Source organism: Hylobates moloch, unplaced genomic scaffold (assembly GCF_009828535.3).
Source record: "Hylobates moloch isolate HMO894 unplaced genomic scaffold, HMol_V3 SCAFFOLD_5, whole genome shotgun sequence".
Lineage (NCBI taxonomy): Eukaryota > Metazoa > Chordata > Mammalia > Primates > Hylobatidae > Hylobates > Hylobates moloch.
The window spans coordinates 965399-984528 of NW_026652280.1; the positions used below are offsets into that span (position 1 = coordinate 965399).

The 19130-nt window shown below is 39.7% G+C and overlaps 1 protein-coding gene across 12 annotated transcripts in view; it reads right to left on the reverse strand.

Annotated features, from left to right (window-relative positions):
* Positions 1 to 19130, reverse strand: part of ATP9B (ATPase phospholipid transporting 9B (putative)) — a 322806-nt gene that overhangs the window by 99416 nt on the left and 204260 nt on the right. Inside the window, exon 2 of one of the 12 annotated variants that reach the window (XM_058438248.1) lies at positions 3959 to 4191. The exons of the other annotated variants lie outside the window; for them this stretch is intronic. Within the exon in view, the coding sequence (XP_058294231.1) occupies positions 3959 to 4191 (233 nt within the window). The remainder of the gene's footprint in view (positions 1 to 3958; positions 4192 to 19130) is intronic. 12 annotated transcript variants of the gene reach the window in all.

Sequence of the window (19130 nt, forward strand, 5' to 3'; positions counted from 1 at the left end):
TAAGTGGAAAAAGGTACCTGTCATTTCAGACAGTTACCTGAAACAAAAGGCAGTCATGACTTTTATGCAATATGAAAAATGAAATAAATTATATTAAATAAATATTGTGTTCAGCACTGTTAGGAGTAGGAAGATATATGAACCTGTTTTATGCTACAGGAAGAAAGCATTCGTAAATCTCAGAATGTCAGATCTCTTAATGATAGCTCCCTGTCCAAATAGTTCCTTCTGCTCCACAGCTACAAACGTGTCTGAGGAGGTAACTTGGACTCTGAATAAACTTGAAGTGTGTTTTCCTAAAATATACCATGCAATCTTATTTAGGCACCATGATGTTTGCTACATTTAAGCTCTAATTTGTTATAATTAAACCTGCAGCATTTATGACTACCAGGTGAACCCAGTCCCACAACTTGTCTGAGAATCACAGGAGATTCTCCTCAGGGAATGAATCTACCTGAAATAATTCACATTGCGTTCCTCTGTCAGACTTATTTTTTGGATTCTAATCTGAGCAAAATGAAACAGAAGTCATTTACATCTGAATTTTTATCAAAAAAATTAAAATCTTTTCCTATAACTTATAAAGCTGAAAGGACACAGAGGCCATTTGATCTGAATTTTTCCCAACATTTGTCACTCTGTGAAATATTTAAATTTTTCATGACACATCAGGGAGGCAGGGGCTGGCACCCAAACATTCTCCCTGGGTGAATCCCACCAGTGTGATCCATGGTGGAGACAAGACTCAAAATGTCTAGGCCTAGTTTAGACCTCTCTCTGGGCTTCAGATTGACACGTGTTCTATTTCCTATGAGATATCTCAGATTCATCACAAACACCCTGAAATGAATAGATACACAATGGGTGTTAACATTCCTACTTCCTCTCCTTATGGGCCAAACAAAATAAAACGTGCACATGTACTCTTCCTCAGTGTGGAAAGTTTCTCCATCATAACGACTGGCACGGCCACCTGCCACTGCAGCCAGACACGAGGAGTAATCCAATTCCCTTTTCCTTCCAATGCCTGCATCCAGATAATCAAGAACTCCTGCCAGTTCAACCTCCTAAGTTCCACAGCCACTGGCCTTCCATGCTTTGCAGGGAGGAAGCATAGGTAACTGTGTTTTACCTGTATTGATTCCTAATTTTCAAACCTTCTTAGACCAGTGACAGACTTGATCTTTCTGAGCCTCAGTAACAGCATCTATAGAGTGCCATGGTCATTGTGTGGATTAGGAATGATGCATAAAAGAAGGTGACTGAGAGTTACAGTGGAGCAGGTAATCAATGACAGGAAATGATCACTGATCTGAAGAGTTAGAGGGTTTATGGCAAATGAAGAGCCTGAGCTATAGTGGAGAGGACTCACAGAGAGGAGCATATCTGTGCAGGATTCAGTGGCGGGAGCTCAAGGAGAGGAGCCTATCTGTGCAGGATTCAGGGAAGGCTCCGGGGTGCAGATGTGCACCAGGCACATCATACATACACGCATACAGTGCATCAGGCATGCACAGACACACAGCTTACACATGCTGTGTCGCTAGAACAAAGGCAGAGATACACCCTAAACATGGAAGCATGCTATTTGATCTGCATCCACTGCACAAGATGTAAGGACAAACAAATGTAGTCTTGGGTCCTAAGCACAGAAAATACAGCAGAGTGAACAGGCAACCTACAAAACGGGAGAAAATTTTTGCAATCTACTCACCTGACAAAAGGCTAATATCCAAAATCTACAATGAACTCAAAGAAATTTAAAAGAAAAAAAAAACAACCCCATCAACAAGTGGGCGAAGGATATGAACGGACACTTCTCAAAAGAAGCATTTATGCAGCCAAAAGACACATAAAAAAATGCTCGTCATCACTGGCCATCAGAGAAATGCAAATCAAAACCACAATGAGATACCATCTCTCACCAGTTAGAATGGCCATCATTAAAAAGTCAGGAAACAACAGGTGCTGGAGAGGATGTGGAGAAACAGGAACACTTTCACACTGTTGGTGGGACTGTAAACTAGTTCAACCATTGTGGAAGTCAGTGTGGCGATTCCTTAGGGATCTAGAACTAGAAATATCATTTAACCCAGCCATCCCATTACTGGGTGTATACCCAAAGGATTTTAAATCATGCTGCTATAAAGACACATGCACACGTATGTTTATTGCGGCACTATTCACAATAGCAAAGACTTGGAACCAACCCAAATGTCCATCAGTGACAGACTGGATTAAGAAAATGTGGCACATATACACCATGGAATACTATGCAGCCATAAAAAATGATGAGTTCATGTCCTTTGTAGGGACATGAAGCTGGAAACCATCATTCTCAGCAAACTATCGCAAGGACAAAAAACCAAACACCGCATGTTCTCACTCATAGGTGGGAACTGAACAATGAGAACACATGGACACAGGAAGAGGAACATCACACACCGGGGCCTGTTGTGGGGTGGGGGGCTGGGGGAGGGATAGCATTAGGAGATACACCTAATGTAAATGACGAGTTAATGGGTGCAGCACACCAACATGACACATGTATACATACGTAACAAACCTGCACATTGTGCACATGTACCCTAAAACTTAAAGTATAATAATAATAATAATAATAATAAAAATAAAGAAAATACAGCAAAGTATTACAGAAAGTCATTTAAACTGGTGTAAGCAAAATTCTAAATCCCATTATAATGTTTCTGAGTGGGTGTGGGAGGATTGGAGATTTGCAATAAAGTGGTGTTTTAGGAAGAGTGAGCTGAGTACCAGCTTTGAAGATGAGCTGAATCAAAGACCAGAGGCAAGTGGCAAGCAAAAGACAGTCCCTGCTGCACATGCAGCTCACAGGGGCCGGTCTTCAGTGCAGCCAACTCCCGGCCTTCTGCTTAGACTGACGGTGGCCCCCAGGACCAGGGGCTGTGGCAACTGGGAAACAGAGTGCTTCAGGGCTTCCCTCACACTCAGGACTCTTCCGGCTTTCATGTGGGAAGTCACTGTGAAATACACACAGGGGCCTGTGCCTCAACTGTGGGGGCAAATGGGGTTTCATTCCCCAGGCAAGCCCAAGAACACTGTTTGAAAAGTACTCTGGTTGGTTGAGAATGAATCAAAATTGGAAACTCAGGAATGGGGAAAGGTGAGCACCGAGATTAATGACTCCATGTTGTTAAGCAAACATGGGTACCAACCTGAAAGGATAGCCATCATTGCTTGTTGAAAATAAGATTTCCATATTAAAAGGAAATAACTATAAAATTAGGGTTTGCAGATACAGATTAAATGATCAAATAATAGGAAGTACAAAGGAGAAAAAAAGAAAAAATGAAGATTAAACTCCTCATTATATTTAAGAGGAGTCCCAGGTTATTATTTGGTTCTTGACTTTGATATTTGAAATCAAAGTTTAAATATGTATTTGATAAAGTCAAGCAGTGGAAAATTTTAAGAGAGTTTTGCAATTTTCAAATAATTTAAAAATTTTAAAGTAAAATGCATTCTGTACAGCAGTACAAATATATACACAGTACACACACACACACACACACACACACACAGTTGCCACATAGAATACCTGAGTGTGTGCCTATAAATAGAAATGAACGCGCAAGAACGCAGGAGCAAGGCTGAACATCTACGTCGGGACTGGGAAAGGAAGAAGTATTCCTATTAAAGGCTAGCACTTTTAGTTTCAAAATAAACAAAATAAATACCGATTTCTGCAATTTCAGAGCTACACCTTAAAACAACATGTCCCTAAAAGGCTAAGAATAAAGGAATGGCAAAGATAAAAGGCAAATCCCCCAAAACCAAGCAGGCTGGGATTATGTTAAGTACTGATAACAAAGCTAACCAGGCAAAAGGGAGCCAGTTAAAGGCCGCAAGGAGGATAAGCAGGAGCTTTTCAAGGTTAGAAAAGCTTAGTTTTCTATCCAACGGTAACACTAACCTCAGTAAAACTATGGAGGCAAGGATGCGCCTCAGGGAAGGCAGGGCCAGCAGGCGTGGGTCAGTGAGCCTGCTTATGGAGCTGAAGTCAGGTTCACGTTTCCTGAACACATTTCCAGTGACTTGGAATCTTGAATGAAGATGCTCCAAGACAGAGGGTATCTCCAAGTACACAGCAGAAGCAAGTGTGTAATGTCTTAGGAAATGAACCTCCATCTTTGTTCCCAAATGTTCCTATAATTAGTTTTTCAAATACGATTACCAAAAACACCTACCATAACAACAAACACTACCACATAACACAGAGCAAAACAAGACACCATAAACAAGAGCCAGAAGACCACAATACAACATAAAAAGATTGACCAAGGTATCCGATATTAATACAGATTATAAAACAAACAGATACATAATGAAAATTTTTAAATGTTTGTGTGGAATAGGCAACTTTAAAAATGAAATAATCAATGTGATAAACCAACCACAATTTTTAGAACTAAGAAATATCAATAATTAAAATTAAGAAATTCCTTAGTTTAACAGCTGATTACACACAGTCAAAGAATGAGTAACTTGTTAGACAGGTCAGTGAGGAGGATGATACAAAATGAAGCACGCAAGCAAAAAGAGCGGAAAGCACGCAAGCAAAGAGAGCAGCAGAAAGAAAGGCGCAGCGAGGACAGCGACCAAGCCCTGACCTCATGTCCTGCGTGGGGACACAGTGAGGCCATCGACCAAGCCCTGACCCCATGTCCCAGAGCAGGACGCGACAGGCGGGGACGGGGCAGCATCTGAAGAGATGATGGCGGACCTTCTAGAATGAATAAAAGAATCTAGAGTCAAGAAGCCCAACAAATCCTAAGTACTGTTTAAAAAGAAACATCGTACCTCGACACATTATGTAGGGTAGAGCGTACAATGCCACCAATGAGGAGAGAATGGAAAAGCGGCTGGAAGAGATGGAAGGACTCAAAGAAGTAAAGTCTTAAAAGCAATAACAGAAGACAAAAAAGAAAGGTGACAGCCTAGAATTCTATACCCAATGAAACTATTTTCCAAGAAGGATGGCCAAGCGAGAATTGAGAGTTCAGAACAGACCAGCACCAAAAGTACAAAGAGTGAACACATTTCTGATAGAAGGCAAATTATTCTACATAGAAGGTCTAAGATGCAAGAAGACATTACGAGCCGAAACATGGATAAACCAAAATGATAGAGAATGTATAAACAAAATCAGTGATATTGTTAGGTTTAAGAACAACCAGGGTTTTCTTTGGGGTTTAAGAACAACTAGAATTAAAATAAATGACAAAAATGGTGTTAAGTCCAGAAGGGAGCAAATTAAGTTAAATGCTTAAGGGAACTGCCTTTTAACTCTGATAAGTTAAGAAGGTTTTTAACTTCTAGGGTAACTACTAAAAGAACAGAAACCACTTACATAACTTCTAAACTGCTGGAGAAAAAAGTTGCATTACCAAAAAATAATAAAATGGCAAGAAAGCAGAAAAATACTGAAGTCATATTAAAAGCACAAAATAAAACAGCAGATTAAAACTAAAAATATAAACAGTATTATAATAATTGCATATGCACTACTCTAGTCAAAAATTATCAGTTAGATAAAAAACTAATTACAAGATGCCATGCTAATACAAGATGTATGCTAATTACAAGAGACACATAAAAATAAATATACAGAGAACTTGAAAGTAAAAAGATGGAAAAAGATATGCCAAAGAAATTAAAGACAGCTGGCATTGCTACATTAACACAAAACAAAGTAGAATTTAATGCAAAAAGCTTTAGTAGAGATAAAGAAAGTCACTTTATAATGAGAAAGTGCTTAATTCACTAGGAATAGATAACAATTTAAATTTGTATGCATCCAATATCAAAGCCACAAAACATAAAATACTAAAAATAAACAGAATTCCAAGGAAACATAGACAAATTCACAATAATGATGAGAGATTTTGACAAATTTCAGCAACTTTTATGAAAGAGAAAAACCCTAGTGGTAGACAGAAACTGAAAGATAAGATTAAGAATCTTGATCTGATCACACAGATGAAATCCTGTGACCAACAATTGGGAATGCAAGTTGTTTTGAAGCATACACAGAATGTTTATAAAAATGGACTAAATATTGGACCCTAGAACAAGTCTCAACACATTTCATAGATCTGAAGTTAAAAAAGTATGTTCTCTGAGAAAAATACAATCAAACTAAAAATGAACAAAGATGCATTATAAATTTCTCAACTATGCTTATAAATTAAGATAAGAAATAAGTTTGTAATAAGTATGGGTCAAAGATGAAATCACGTCGAAATTAAAATATTCTGCACTTAACAATAACAAAAATACTACATATGAAAACTTTTGAAATGCAACCAAAGTAGTACTTATAGAAAAATTTATAGCCTCCAATACATATATTTGCAAAGGGGGGAGAAGGTGAAACTCATCAAGGAGGAAATAGACAAGTAAGAAAATATTAATGAAATAGAAAAATAATACACATCACAAAGAATCCATAAAGACAACAGTAGGTATTTCCATAAGAAATGAAAGCTGGCAAACCTATTGGAAGAGTGGTCAGGAAAAAAAAGAAAGCAGAAAGGGCAGAAATAACAAGTATGAAGAATTAAAAAGGTTCATATCACAGATCCTACGTATGTCAGGGATAACAGGAAAATATGAACAAACTGTTGTAAATAAAACTGAAAATTTAAATACTTGATTACTAATTGAAAACTATAACTTTGCAAAACTGACTCAAGAAATTAAAAACTTGAATAGTCCCATACCTAAATAGTCCCATAACTAAATCAAATGTGTAAAAATGTTTCCAGAGTAAAAAGTTGAGGCTCACATGGCCTTCTTCTTATGTAAATGTTCAAGAAATAAACAATTCCAATTTTAGATAAATTATTTTAGAGAAAGAAAATGAGAAAAAAAATGTTTTTATGAGACTAGCACAATCCAGATACCAAACTCCACAAAAATGGTATGAAAAATAAAAATTACATGTCAATTTCACTCCTGTAAATCAATGTAAAAATCTCACAGCAAATACAAGCAAATGGAATCTAATAATAAACAAAATATTAATATACCATGATCATGTTGGGGTTTTGTCCCCAGAAATACAAGGTTGGTATGACACTAGAAAGTCAATCAGTATAATTTACCGTGTTAATACGTTAAAGAAGAAAAATTTAAAGATGAAAAATCCTCAATAGATTTAGAAAAATATTTCCTAAAATACTTTCATGATTTAAAACAACTTTTAGCAAAATAGGAACAGAAAAATGTCCTTAAGGTATTAAAAGGCTTCTATAAACAAACTTATAGCATACTTAAATGACAAACTGTTGAAAGTTTTGCCTTTGAGGATGGGAACAAAAGAAGAATGTTTATTATATAATCACTTTTCTTTAACAACATACTGAAGATCTTTGCTGCAGGAACAAGGAAAAGAAATAAATGGTGCAAAGAACTGGAACAAAAAAAAGCTGTTATTATTTACTGATGATATGATAATATACAGTAAAAATTTAATACACCTAGATTAATAACTAAAATCAATAGGATTTTTACCAAGATTGATAGTCAATAATTTTATAAAAATTAATTTTATTTCTTTACATCAGCAAAAAGGGAGGAAATGGTTCTTCTAAGAACGACATTTACAACATCGTTTTAAAAACCCCAAGCATCTTAAGAACTGCTCTAACAAAATTTGAGGAGACTGATTTTAGAGGAGACCTAAATAAAATTGAGAGATACACCATATTCATGGCCAAGAAGAGCTAAAACACTCTTTAAAGAACACAAGGATGAATGAAACAGAATAGAGAACCCAGAAATCAGACTGCACACTTACAACCATCTGATCTTCCACAAACCTGACAAAAACAAGAAATGAGAAAAGGACTCCCTATTCAATAAATGGTGCTGAGGTAACTGGCTGGCCATTTGCAGAAGAGAGAAACTGGACCCCTTCTTTACACCATATACAAAAATGAACTCAAGATGAATTAAAGACTTAAATGCAAAACCCCAAACCATAAAAACCCTGGAAGACAACCTAGGCAGTGACATTAAGGACACAAGCATGGGTGAAGATTTTATGACAGAGACATTAAGGACACAGGCATGGGTGAAGATTTTATGATGAAGACACCTAAAGCAACTGCAACAAAAGCAAAAATTGACAAATGAGATCTCAATAAACTGAAGAATCTCTGCACATCAAAAGAAACTTATCATTAGAGTGAACAGACAACCTACAGAGTGGGAGAAAATTTTTTGCAAACTACACGTCTGACAAAGGTTTAATATCCAGCATCTAAAAGGGACTTACACAAATTTACAAGAAAAAAACTAACAACCCCAATAAAAAGCAGGCAAAGGACAAAAAGACACTTTTCAAAAGAAGACAAACATGTGGCCAACAATCATATGAAAAAAAGCTCAACATCGGGCCTGGCGTGGTGGCTCACGCTTGTAATCCCAGAACTTTGGGAGGTGGAGGCAGGCGGATCATGAGGTCAGGAGTTCGAGACCAGCCTGACCAACATGGAATAAACCTAAATGCCCATCAATGACAGACTGGATAAAGAAAATGTGGTACATCTACATCATAGAATACTATACAGCCATAAAAAAGAATGAGATCGTGTCCTTTGCAGGAACATGGATGGAACTGGAGGCCATTATCCTTAGCAAACTATCGCAGAAACAGAAAACCAAATACCACATGTCCTCACTTAAAACTGGGAGCTAAATGGTGAGAACACACTAAATGTGAGAACACACAGAGGAGAACAACGCACACTGGGGCTTATGGGAGGCTGGAGGGTGGGAGGAGGAAGAGTATCAGCAAAAATAATTAATGAGTACTAGGCTTAATACCTGGGTGATGAAATAATCTGTACAACAAACCCCCATGACACAAGTTTGCCTATATCACAAATCTGCACATGAGGATAGACTTGTTGTGTCAAACATCAAACTATTATAAAAGTCTGTTAACTTTTATAATACAAACTTTTATAATAATACAAAAACAGTCCAAGGGAACAGAAGAGGTAACCAAAACAGGCCCACGTGTATACAAATGCTTGGTACATGGCAGACAGGTCACTAGATCACTGGGAAAAGTCTTTTCTGTAACTGGTGCTGAGACAATTGGTTTGCAGAAATATGGTATTTAAAAACTGTACTTCACACCATATATATATATATATATAAATAACACTTATAGTGGTCAAAGGAAAAACAGTTAAGCTTCTAGAAGATAATGTAAGAAGACAGTTTCATCTCCTTGGTGTAGGGAAGGATTTTTTTAAACAACATAAAAAGTGATAACAAACAAAAAAAAACTCATGTATTTGGCATGTAAAATCAATAACTGTTTTTTCATAATTTCACCAATGGGTGAGTAAAAAGTCAAAGTACAGATTGAGAAAGATATCAGCAAACATAAGCCGAGAAAGCCTTGGCATCTAAAATATATAAATAACTGCACGCTGCTCAGAACACCAAACAAAAGACTTAGAAAGTTCACAAAAGAGAAAATCTAAATAGCTAATATATATGGGCATAATTGTTTAGTCTCACTGTCAATCTGGGAAATGATCATTAAAACTGCAATGAGAAGCCCACTTATACTAAGTGTTGCTGAGGATGTGAACTATTCTCCACATTGATGTTGGAATGGTAAATTGGTACAACCACTTTGAAAAACAGTTAAACATTATCTGGTAAATTTGGCAAATAACACAGCTAAGTAGTGCTGCTCCTAGATATCTTTTTTTTCCTTTCCGTTTTTTTTTTTTTTTTGAGACAGAGTCTCGCACTGTCACCTGGGCTGGAGTGCAGTGGCGCGATCTTGGCTCACTGCAACCTCTGCCTTCCAGGTTGATGCCATTCTCCTGCCTCAGCCTCCCGAGTAGCTGGGACTACAGGCACCCGCCACCACGCCCGGCTAATTTTTTGTATTTTTTAGTAGAGACGGGGTTTCACCGTGTTAGCCAGGATGGTCTCGATCTCCTGACCTCGTGATCCGCCCGCCTCGGCCTCCCAAAGTGCTGGGATTACAGGCATGAGCCACCGTACCATGCCCGGCCTGCTCTTAGATATCTTATACCAGGGTGCTAATGTGTGGAGTACACATTCATGGAATGTTAATAGCAGCACTGCTGCTCATTGTAAAAAAACTGGAAGCAACCCAAACCCCAAAACAGCAGAAAGGATCACTGAATACAATGGAGTGTGCTCATGCAAGAATGACAAGCTGCAAGAAACGAGAAGAGGACAACACAACCTCCTGTACACAGCCATGTAAAACAAAAGGAGTAAGACAAAAAGAAAACATCCAGTATGATTTCAATTATAGAAACTAGCAAAACAGGAAAAACTAATTCACAGCTGACCCTCGAACAACACAGGTTTGAACTGTGCAAGTCCTCTCAGATATGGACTCTTTTTAGTAAGCCAAGTGAACCCTCGTATCTGAGGGCTCTGCACCTGCAACCAAACATGCATCAAAACACAGTATTCTCGGGAGGCGAACCCCGCAGACATGGAGGGTCCACTTGTCCTACGGGTAGGTTTTGCAGGGCCCACCATGGGACTTGCGTATGCGTGGGTTCTGGTATCCATGGAGGGTGCTGGAACCAATCCCCCATGGGTACCAAGAGATGACTGCATATATTTATATATGCAATTTTTAGGTGGCAAACCTTTAGGAAAAGCAAGAAGTTAACCATAAAAGCACATTCCATAATGTATACATATACCAAAACATTACATTGTATCTCATAAATATATATAATTGTCTATTAAAAATGAAATAAAAATTGTAAAGCCCACACATTTCAAAATAAAACAATGCTCAAAGGCTGCTGAAGTAGCTTGTGCAACACAAAGTAATAACTTTTTTGATAGATTAAAATAAATTTGTTAACTATAATTTTTTTAAAGCCAAGACAGTGATTATTTCAAAAGAAATGAAATGAATTGTGCAAAAATATATTTTCTAAGCCAATATAAAAGCTGGCACATAATTCATGCTATAACTAATGAGAGATTTATACAGAAAAAGTATAAAAGGAAACATCTTAAGCGTGTATGGCACCTTAACTCTGAACGTGCGTGAAGATACGGGTGCTAAGTGCTAGATGGTTTTTGCAGCCACGCTGGACCCTCAGGGTTCGTGTATGGAATCCCCGCATACGTACCACGTAAAGGGGATGGACTGTGGTATTAGAAAAGCAGTATTAACCAGGTTTCCTGTCACAGCATCTCCACTGACTTTAAAATCTGGAAAACATGCTTCATCATAGAACTGTTTCAAATTGTTTCCCCAAATAATCTTAGAAACCTCTTCATTTTTCTGAATTTTCTGAATTCGAATAAGTGAACTAGAAAAAGGGGCCCTTTAGCCAAAATTACTTCTAAACTATGCCCGTTTTCTATCAAACGACTTCTCTGTTCCCCAGCACTATTTCCACAATTAGAGGCAATAAGGTTTGTACATTTCAACTTTATATAAAACTTTATATAAACTTTAGATAAAACTAGTGATGAGAGTTCATGAATTAGCCATGCTAAGTAACTAAAAACTTTAAATAAACATAAATTATAGAAAAGTATTTTTTTTCCTAAAGAAAAATATATTTAAAAAAAACTCTAAACAAACTTGAACGTTTAGGGACTGGCTTTTGGCTTTTGTTGAGGGCTAGGTTGTGGGGAGAGGAGGAGGAATTAATTTAAAGTTTTAGATAATTTTTACTTCTATGGAGAGAAAAAGCAAGGAAAGGGAGGGGAGGGAGGGAGGGGAGCAGGGTGTCCAGATGTAGACGCTGAGGACTGAGCTGCAGGGCCCCGAGGGTGCACGCCATTCATCCCTGCACCCTCACACACAGCAGCATGGGGCGTGTACTGAGCTGAATGGCCCATCACAACACCTTCCCAAAAGCACATACTCGGAGGTTGAGTAAATGAAGGACTGTTACACATTCAACCAAGTGTTCAGCAGGCAGAAGGCTGAGTTGCCTATTAAAAAGTGAGAGCTTAGCAGGACAAGGAGACATCCTCCCACAATACTTGACCAACAACAGGCAGAAAGGAAACACTCCTGAATATTGGGAAACTGAACTGTTTCTTACAAGCAAAACAGTAGCCATGGAGCACTGCAGCATCTCACCCTTCCTGACGCTACCTTGCCAAGAGCAGGGGATGAAGCATTTTGTAAAAAATGACTCTATGTGGTGTACTGGTTTCTTAAAGATGCCATCACTAGATGTCTTAAAGCAACAGAATTTTATTTTCTCATCATCTGGAAGGTGTGGGCAGAGCTGTTTCCTCCTGGACTGGTCGGGGGTGGGGGGTGGGGGGTGGGGAGGGTGCAGGTGGGCTGCTCTGCCTCTCTCCAGCTCTGGGTCTGCTGACAGTCCTTGGCGTGCCCTGGCTTGTAGAGGCATCATTCCAGTTTCTGCCACTGTCTTCACCTCACCTTCTCCTTGGCATATTCCCACTCCTTTGATTACAAGGACATTCACTGCAATTAGGGCGTACTCTAATTCAGGATGGTCTTGTTTAGAGATCATCATCTTAATTATATCTGCAAAGACTCTTTTCTCAAGTAAGGTCCCACTCACAGATTTCATACGGGCACATGTTCTGGGGGCCATCACTGCATGCATGGGAGTCCACCCTCTAGCACTCACAAATTTACATCGGTCCCAAATGCAGAATACATTTACCCCATCCCAATATCCCCAATGTCTCAGCCTATTATAGCATCAACATTAAGTCCAAAATTTCATCCAAACAGCATCTGCTCTAAGGCCCCAGATCTCATCATCGAAACCATCTAAATTTGGCATGGGTGAGACACTGGCCATGGTCCATGCTGGGACCTAAGTTCCTCTCCACCTGTGGACCTGTGAAACTAGAAAACAAGCTATCTGCTCCCAAAATACAGTGGTGGGACAAGGATAAATAGGTATTTCCATTCCAAATGGGAGAAACTGGAATACAAGATCACTGATCCCAAGCAAGTTCAAAATTCAGCAAGGCAAACTGTTAAGTTTCGAGAGCTGAGAATAATAAAAGAACTGTGTCTCAGTGCTCTGCCCTTAGACCGACAGCTCCATGGCCTCTGCACTGCTCATGCCAATTCTGACCTTGGGGTCATTCTTCCTCTTTCTGAAAGGGAGCACATGCTTGCAGCCAGTAGCTCTATCAAGCTGTTTCCTGCCTATAAGATTCTGGGAGTCCAACAGACTTCTCTCATCTCATCCTGTCTCTGTTCCTTTAGGTCAAGCTGGTAGTTTCTGCTGATAAAACATGGGTCTCCTGTGCATATCCTGAGAGTCCACACTATTAGAAAACAGACTCCAACACAGATCCTTCTTGGATAACCCATCTCTATTCCTGGTTTCTGCAGAGTTGCTGAGTAGATCCTTTAGTCAGCCCCTGAGATGGTCTGGCTCTGTGTCCACACCTGAATCTCATCTCGAATTGTACTCCCCATGTGTAGAGGGAGACAGGTGACTGGATCATGGGGGCGGTTTCCTCCATGCTGTTCTCGTGATAATGAGTGAGTTCTCGTGAGATCTGATGGTTTGATGAGCGTGTGACAGTTCCTCTGATGGTCTGGTGAGCGTGTGATAGTTCCTCTGATGGTTTGATGAGTGTGGGATGGTGCCTCCTTCACATGCTCACGCCTTCTCTTGCTGCCATGTTGTGATAATGAGTTCTCATGAGGTCTGACGGTGTGGTGAAGGTGAGACAGTTCCTCTGATGGTCTGGCGAGCATGTGATAGTTCCTCTGATGGTTTGATGAGTGTGGGATGGTTCCTCCTTCACATGCTCACACCTTCTCCTGCCGCCCTGTGAAGGTGACTACTTCCCCTTCCGCCATGATTGCAAGTTTCCTGAGGCCTCCTTAGCCATGCAGAACTGTGAGTCAATTCAACCTCCTTTGTTTATCCATTACCCAGTCTAGTATAGTATCTTCACAGCAGTGTGAGAATGGACTAACACCTGCCCTTAATCTATCTCTTCAAAGAGCAAAACGCCACCTGGACACACCCTTGGTGAATGCTTTCCAAACAGTGAATCTCCCAATATTAGCATTTTATGTGATCTGGATAGGCTTCAAATTTTCCAAATCATCAATACCTGAATATCAAATCTAGGTCTAAAGAAGTTGAAAACACTCTTTTCACCAAGCATTCTACCTGGAAAACGAGGTCTTACTAAAGATGTTTGGTAAATTCGCAAAAACCTGTAAAATGTCACAGGAAGGGCACCTAACAGAAAAGTAACCTGATAAAGCTCCTAAAAGTTTTCCTTCAGAAAAGTTCTCTCCTAAATCCAGGAGCAATGACTGCTGTGCCTGTGCTGCCTGACACTTTTGGTCTTCCATCTGGGAGTGTGCTGACTGCACAGAGCACTTGGGGTCCCTGGTCCATCTGCTCTGGAAGCTCACGGGCAAGCATCCCCACGCTCACTGGGTTGGAGGCCAGACTCTTGGTAAATGAGAGGAAACCCTGTCTCCCAAGCCACACAAACACCCTTCACCTTCCGTGCTTTCAACAAAGCCACTGTATTTACAAGAGGCTCTTCAGTGTTCTCAGAAGGAACACCTTTATCACTCTGTCAAACAACATTCTGCCTCTAACAGCCACATATGCCTCACGTGGGAGTAAAAACACTCTGACCCAGCACTGATATGACAGTTTTTGCACTATCAACCACAATGGTATATAGCATTTCAAAGCATATGGACGAAAGAGTTAATAAAGAGGGGAGTAACTGCAAGTCCCTGACCTCAGAGAACTTTAAATGAATACAGAATTCTGATTATCAGTTTTCCTTTTCTTATGAGAGATGCACAGGATTTAGGGAACATATGTGAACTTTAGAATTACAAAAGTAAAAGTTAAATACTATAATATTTTCCTTTGAAATTTACAATGTAAATTGTATCAAGTAACTCAAAATATTTTACTTCATATAGAGGAATTTTTATAAAACAGCTTAACTTTCTTAAATTTGAAAAGCCTTTTAAGAGTGTTAGGACGACAGAGAAAAAAGCACTTTACTTTTCAGATTTGTATACTGTGCAAAACCAAAGCACATTTTAGAAGTCTTACCCTTAATTCAATCAAAAAGCATATTTAGCAAATACTAGAATGTATCATTACTCATATTTTATGGAAACTTTGCAAAAGGAAAACAAACTTGGCTTTAATCAAATGTGAACTTTAATTCCCCATATCAGTGTCCTGTGCTTTTGACATCAACGGTTCTCAGCCCTGCGTGCACCCTGTGTAACTGCATCCTGAGTGACAGAAACACAGTAGAGCCTTGTGTTGCAGTGGGTGTGAGACGTTCTGGAGCTAAACAGAGGGGAAGTGACAGTTCTGCTTCGTAAGTCTCTCCAAGCATGAACATGCTAAACATAAAACAGCTGACTGAAAAACCAGAGCAAGAGACCTGCAGAAAGCGGGCTATCATCCTCATTTTCTAAGCAGACACTAGAGAAGGATAAACAGACTTAACCCGGGGTGTGGGTGTTGTATGTAGATATAAACATGCATAGTCATATTTGTAAGTCTGTATAAACACATTGGAAAGGTTTGACAGAATTTAAGTAGAGATAGCAGGATTACAGATAATACTTATCTTCTTCTCTTATTATTGGTTTTTTTTTTTCTTTCGAGACAGGCTCTTGCTCTGCTGCCCAGGCTGGAGTGCAGTGGCGTGATCCTGGCTCACTGCAGCCTCAACCTCCTGGGCTGAAGCAATCCTCCTGCCTCAACCTCCCAGCTAGCTAGGACTACAGGCGCACGCCACCATGCTCGGTTCATTTTTTGTTTGTTTGTTTGGTTTTTTTTTTTGAGAGACCAGGTTTCACCATGTTGCCCATGCTGGTCTCTAACTCCTGGACTCAAGCTATCAGCCTGCCCTATTTTCTATTTTGTTTTACTATAAATACATATAATTACTAAGGTATGAAAACAAAAATTAGTTTTAGTTAAAAAATGCTTATTACATAAACTAATTTTCATAACTATAATTAATTTTTCTTGGTAACTGGATAAAGGAAAAAGGTCAAATCTTTCTATATTATTTCACTAAAGAAAGAAGTGGTTGGAGATAGTCCATATAAATAAAATATTTCACTAAAATGTAATAAAAGTCTCAATACTGCTCAATGCCGTCAGTTAAAGACAGAGGTGCCCTAGATACAAAAGGAAGCAAAGCTCTCATTAGGCCTTTTATGTGGTGAAAGAGAAGCAGTCTTGAAAGGAACATCATGTGACATTCTAGAACCGAAAGAAATCAACTGACATTAAGAAAAATCAAATTAATGAAAGCAAAGAAGAAAAAGGAATTCCTAGAAAAAGATGTGTTTGCTCGACAAAGACGGGAGCAGGCGCCCTGTGCTGGAGGCTGGGGAGGCTGAGCTGGAGTGCACGTGTGCCAGCCACAGGCCATCTCTGCTGTGCTGGAGGCTGGGGAGGCTGAGCTGCAGTGCACGTGTGCCAGCCACAGGCCATCTCTGCTGTGCTGGGACAATGTGCTTTCTCTGCCAAGACATTTTCCCCAGGTCTTCCATGGTGGCCTCACCATGCAGGCTGCTGCTTAATGAGCACCAGGCCAGGGAAGCCCCACATTGCTCTGAAGCCCTGCAAGGTTCTCTCTGTTCCAGTGCCCGGTTTGACTTTACTAACAGTGTTTACCACTATGTGACTGTTTCATTTAAATGCTTATGCCTATCCCCTCCAATTAAGAAGAGGCCAACAGCACTGGATGGCCTGCCCATTCGCTCTGTCAGCAGGGGCCGGTGCATCAGCTTTGACTATTTACTGACCACAACACTTACCTTGCTGCCTTGTATTGTTTCTTTCTTTTTTTGAGACAGAGTTTTGTTCTTTTGCCTGCCCAGGCTGGAGGCAGTGGCACGGTCTCAGCTCACTGAAACCTCTGCCTCCTGGGTTCAAGCGATTCTCCTGCCGCAGCCTCTCAAGTAGGTGGGATTTTAGGTGTGTGCCACTATGCCCCACTAATTTTTGTATTTTTAGTAGAGACGGGGTTCCACCATGATGGCCAGGCTAGTCCCAAACTCCTGACCTCAGGTGATGCACCTGCCTCAGCCTCTGAAAGTGCTAGGATTACAGGCGTGAGCCACCGCGCCCGGCCAAAATAAAAAGCAATGGGATTGAATGTGAATAATACACACTGTATTTTCCAAGTCTTACTTCAAACATAATCATTAAGGTTATTCTCCTGTAAATGAAATTTACCCTGCTAAAAGCCCTTATCCTTTTTGAAAAAAGACTGATCAAGAATATGTAGGATGATTCGCTAGAAGCACCCTTTGACTACTGCAGTAATGCCAAGAAGGCTGCGGCCCGGAGGTCTAGTGCAAACACTGAGTATAAACCAAACAGGACAGCAAAATGAAAGCAAATGTCGACTAGATAAAGCATGTAAGTGGATGGGAGAGGGAAGATGAGCTGACTTGAAATATTTTAAGGTCTTAGCATTGATTGAGAGGAGAGTAAAGATAAAGCTTAACTTTAAACTTTACTAAATATTATATATTAAATATATAAAATTTCTAAGGAAAACACAATAATAGAAATATAGGGTATCACTTCAAGTTAAAAAAAATGGAATTTAAAAATCTCCAAAGGTTGCAAGAAAGAAAAATACAGAAGTAAAACAAACAGCAAAAATAAGGTGGCATAAATTAATGCAAATAAAGTATTAATCACAGTAAGTGTAAAGATGGTAGCATGGGACTCAAGAAAACACCACTACCACCTGGCTAACGCTGTTTATAAGAGATTTTCATTCACCAGAATAATAAGAGCTATTCTAAACCTCTAAGCAACTAATAACATAGCCTCACAATATATATATAAAGCTAGAATTCACAAACTGGCATGGGAAAATGGACAAATTCATTATTACGGTGACAGACTTGCACACTCTTAGTAACTAAAAAGTTGAGTTTTTTTTTTAAAAAGGCAGTAAAGCACATACATGATATTAAAAATTAAAGAAGATCAATCTAATGGACATCTATAGAATAATTTCATGTAAAAAATATATATTTTTGAAGCACACATGGAATATTTATAAAATGACCATGTACCAATCCACAAAGCAAGTGGTAACGAAAACAACATGCTATGAGGCTCTGGAAGCAACTTGCAGGAGAAGAATCCCAAACACGTTCTGTGTCATGAAGCTCTGATAAAAATGAATGCATAACCTAATATAACCCAAAGGCAGTATCTCAGAAGTGTCTATCAACATATTTTGGGAGTTGGAATACATTTGCTGCATAGAAGAAAAATATGCCGTCCTTGAGACAGGTTCTCAAGCTGGCACAAACACGCACATGTGCCCCTCTATGTGCCTTACGTGGAGCTACTGAGAACCAGAGACTCGACTCCCATTTGTCAGAAGGTCTTTGAGTGAGCAAGGCTAGTGTCAGGAGGGGCTCACTGCAGCTCCTCCATCTGAGTCAGTCACCGCAGCCTGCTTTGCCTGAGACAGGCACTCCAGCAGGCAGAAACTAAGAAAAGCAGGAGAAATGTCTTATTTCCTCCTTCACTGGGTGGCTAACCTGTCTTCTCACACGACACTGGACAATACAAAAATGGAAATTAGGGTTCATTGATGTGTTTGGAGACAAAGGAGACTCTTGGGGAGTGGGTGGCATCAAATAGAGGAAGCTGGTGGAGAGAAGATGCAATGTGTGAAGGGCCTGGGATCAGAGTGAGTATTTAGGCTGAAGAACAAATGAGAACTACATGAAGGACCATCACATCTGAATAAGTAAATTCTGGCATGACAGTCAGATAAAAAAGGCAGGTTACTTTCTGGTTATACTTTGTTTACTGCCACTTAGCCAATGGGGGGTGGGTATTTTGAGGACAAAGATTATATCTCCAGAGTCCACTTGTGGCACTCAATACGTGCTGGCCCTCCCTCCCTCCCTTTCTTCCTTCCTGCTTTCTTCTTTCTTTTCTTCCCTATGTGGCCCAGGCTGGAGTACACTCGGCTCGCTGCAGACTCCCTGCCTCCGCCTCCCGTGATTCTCCTGCCCTGCCCTGCGGGCTGCCTGGGAT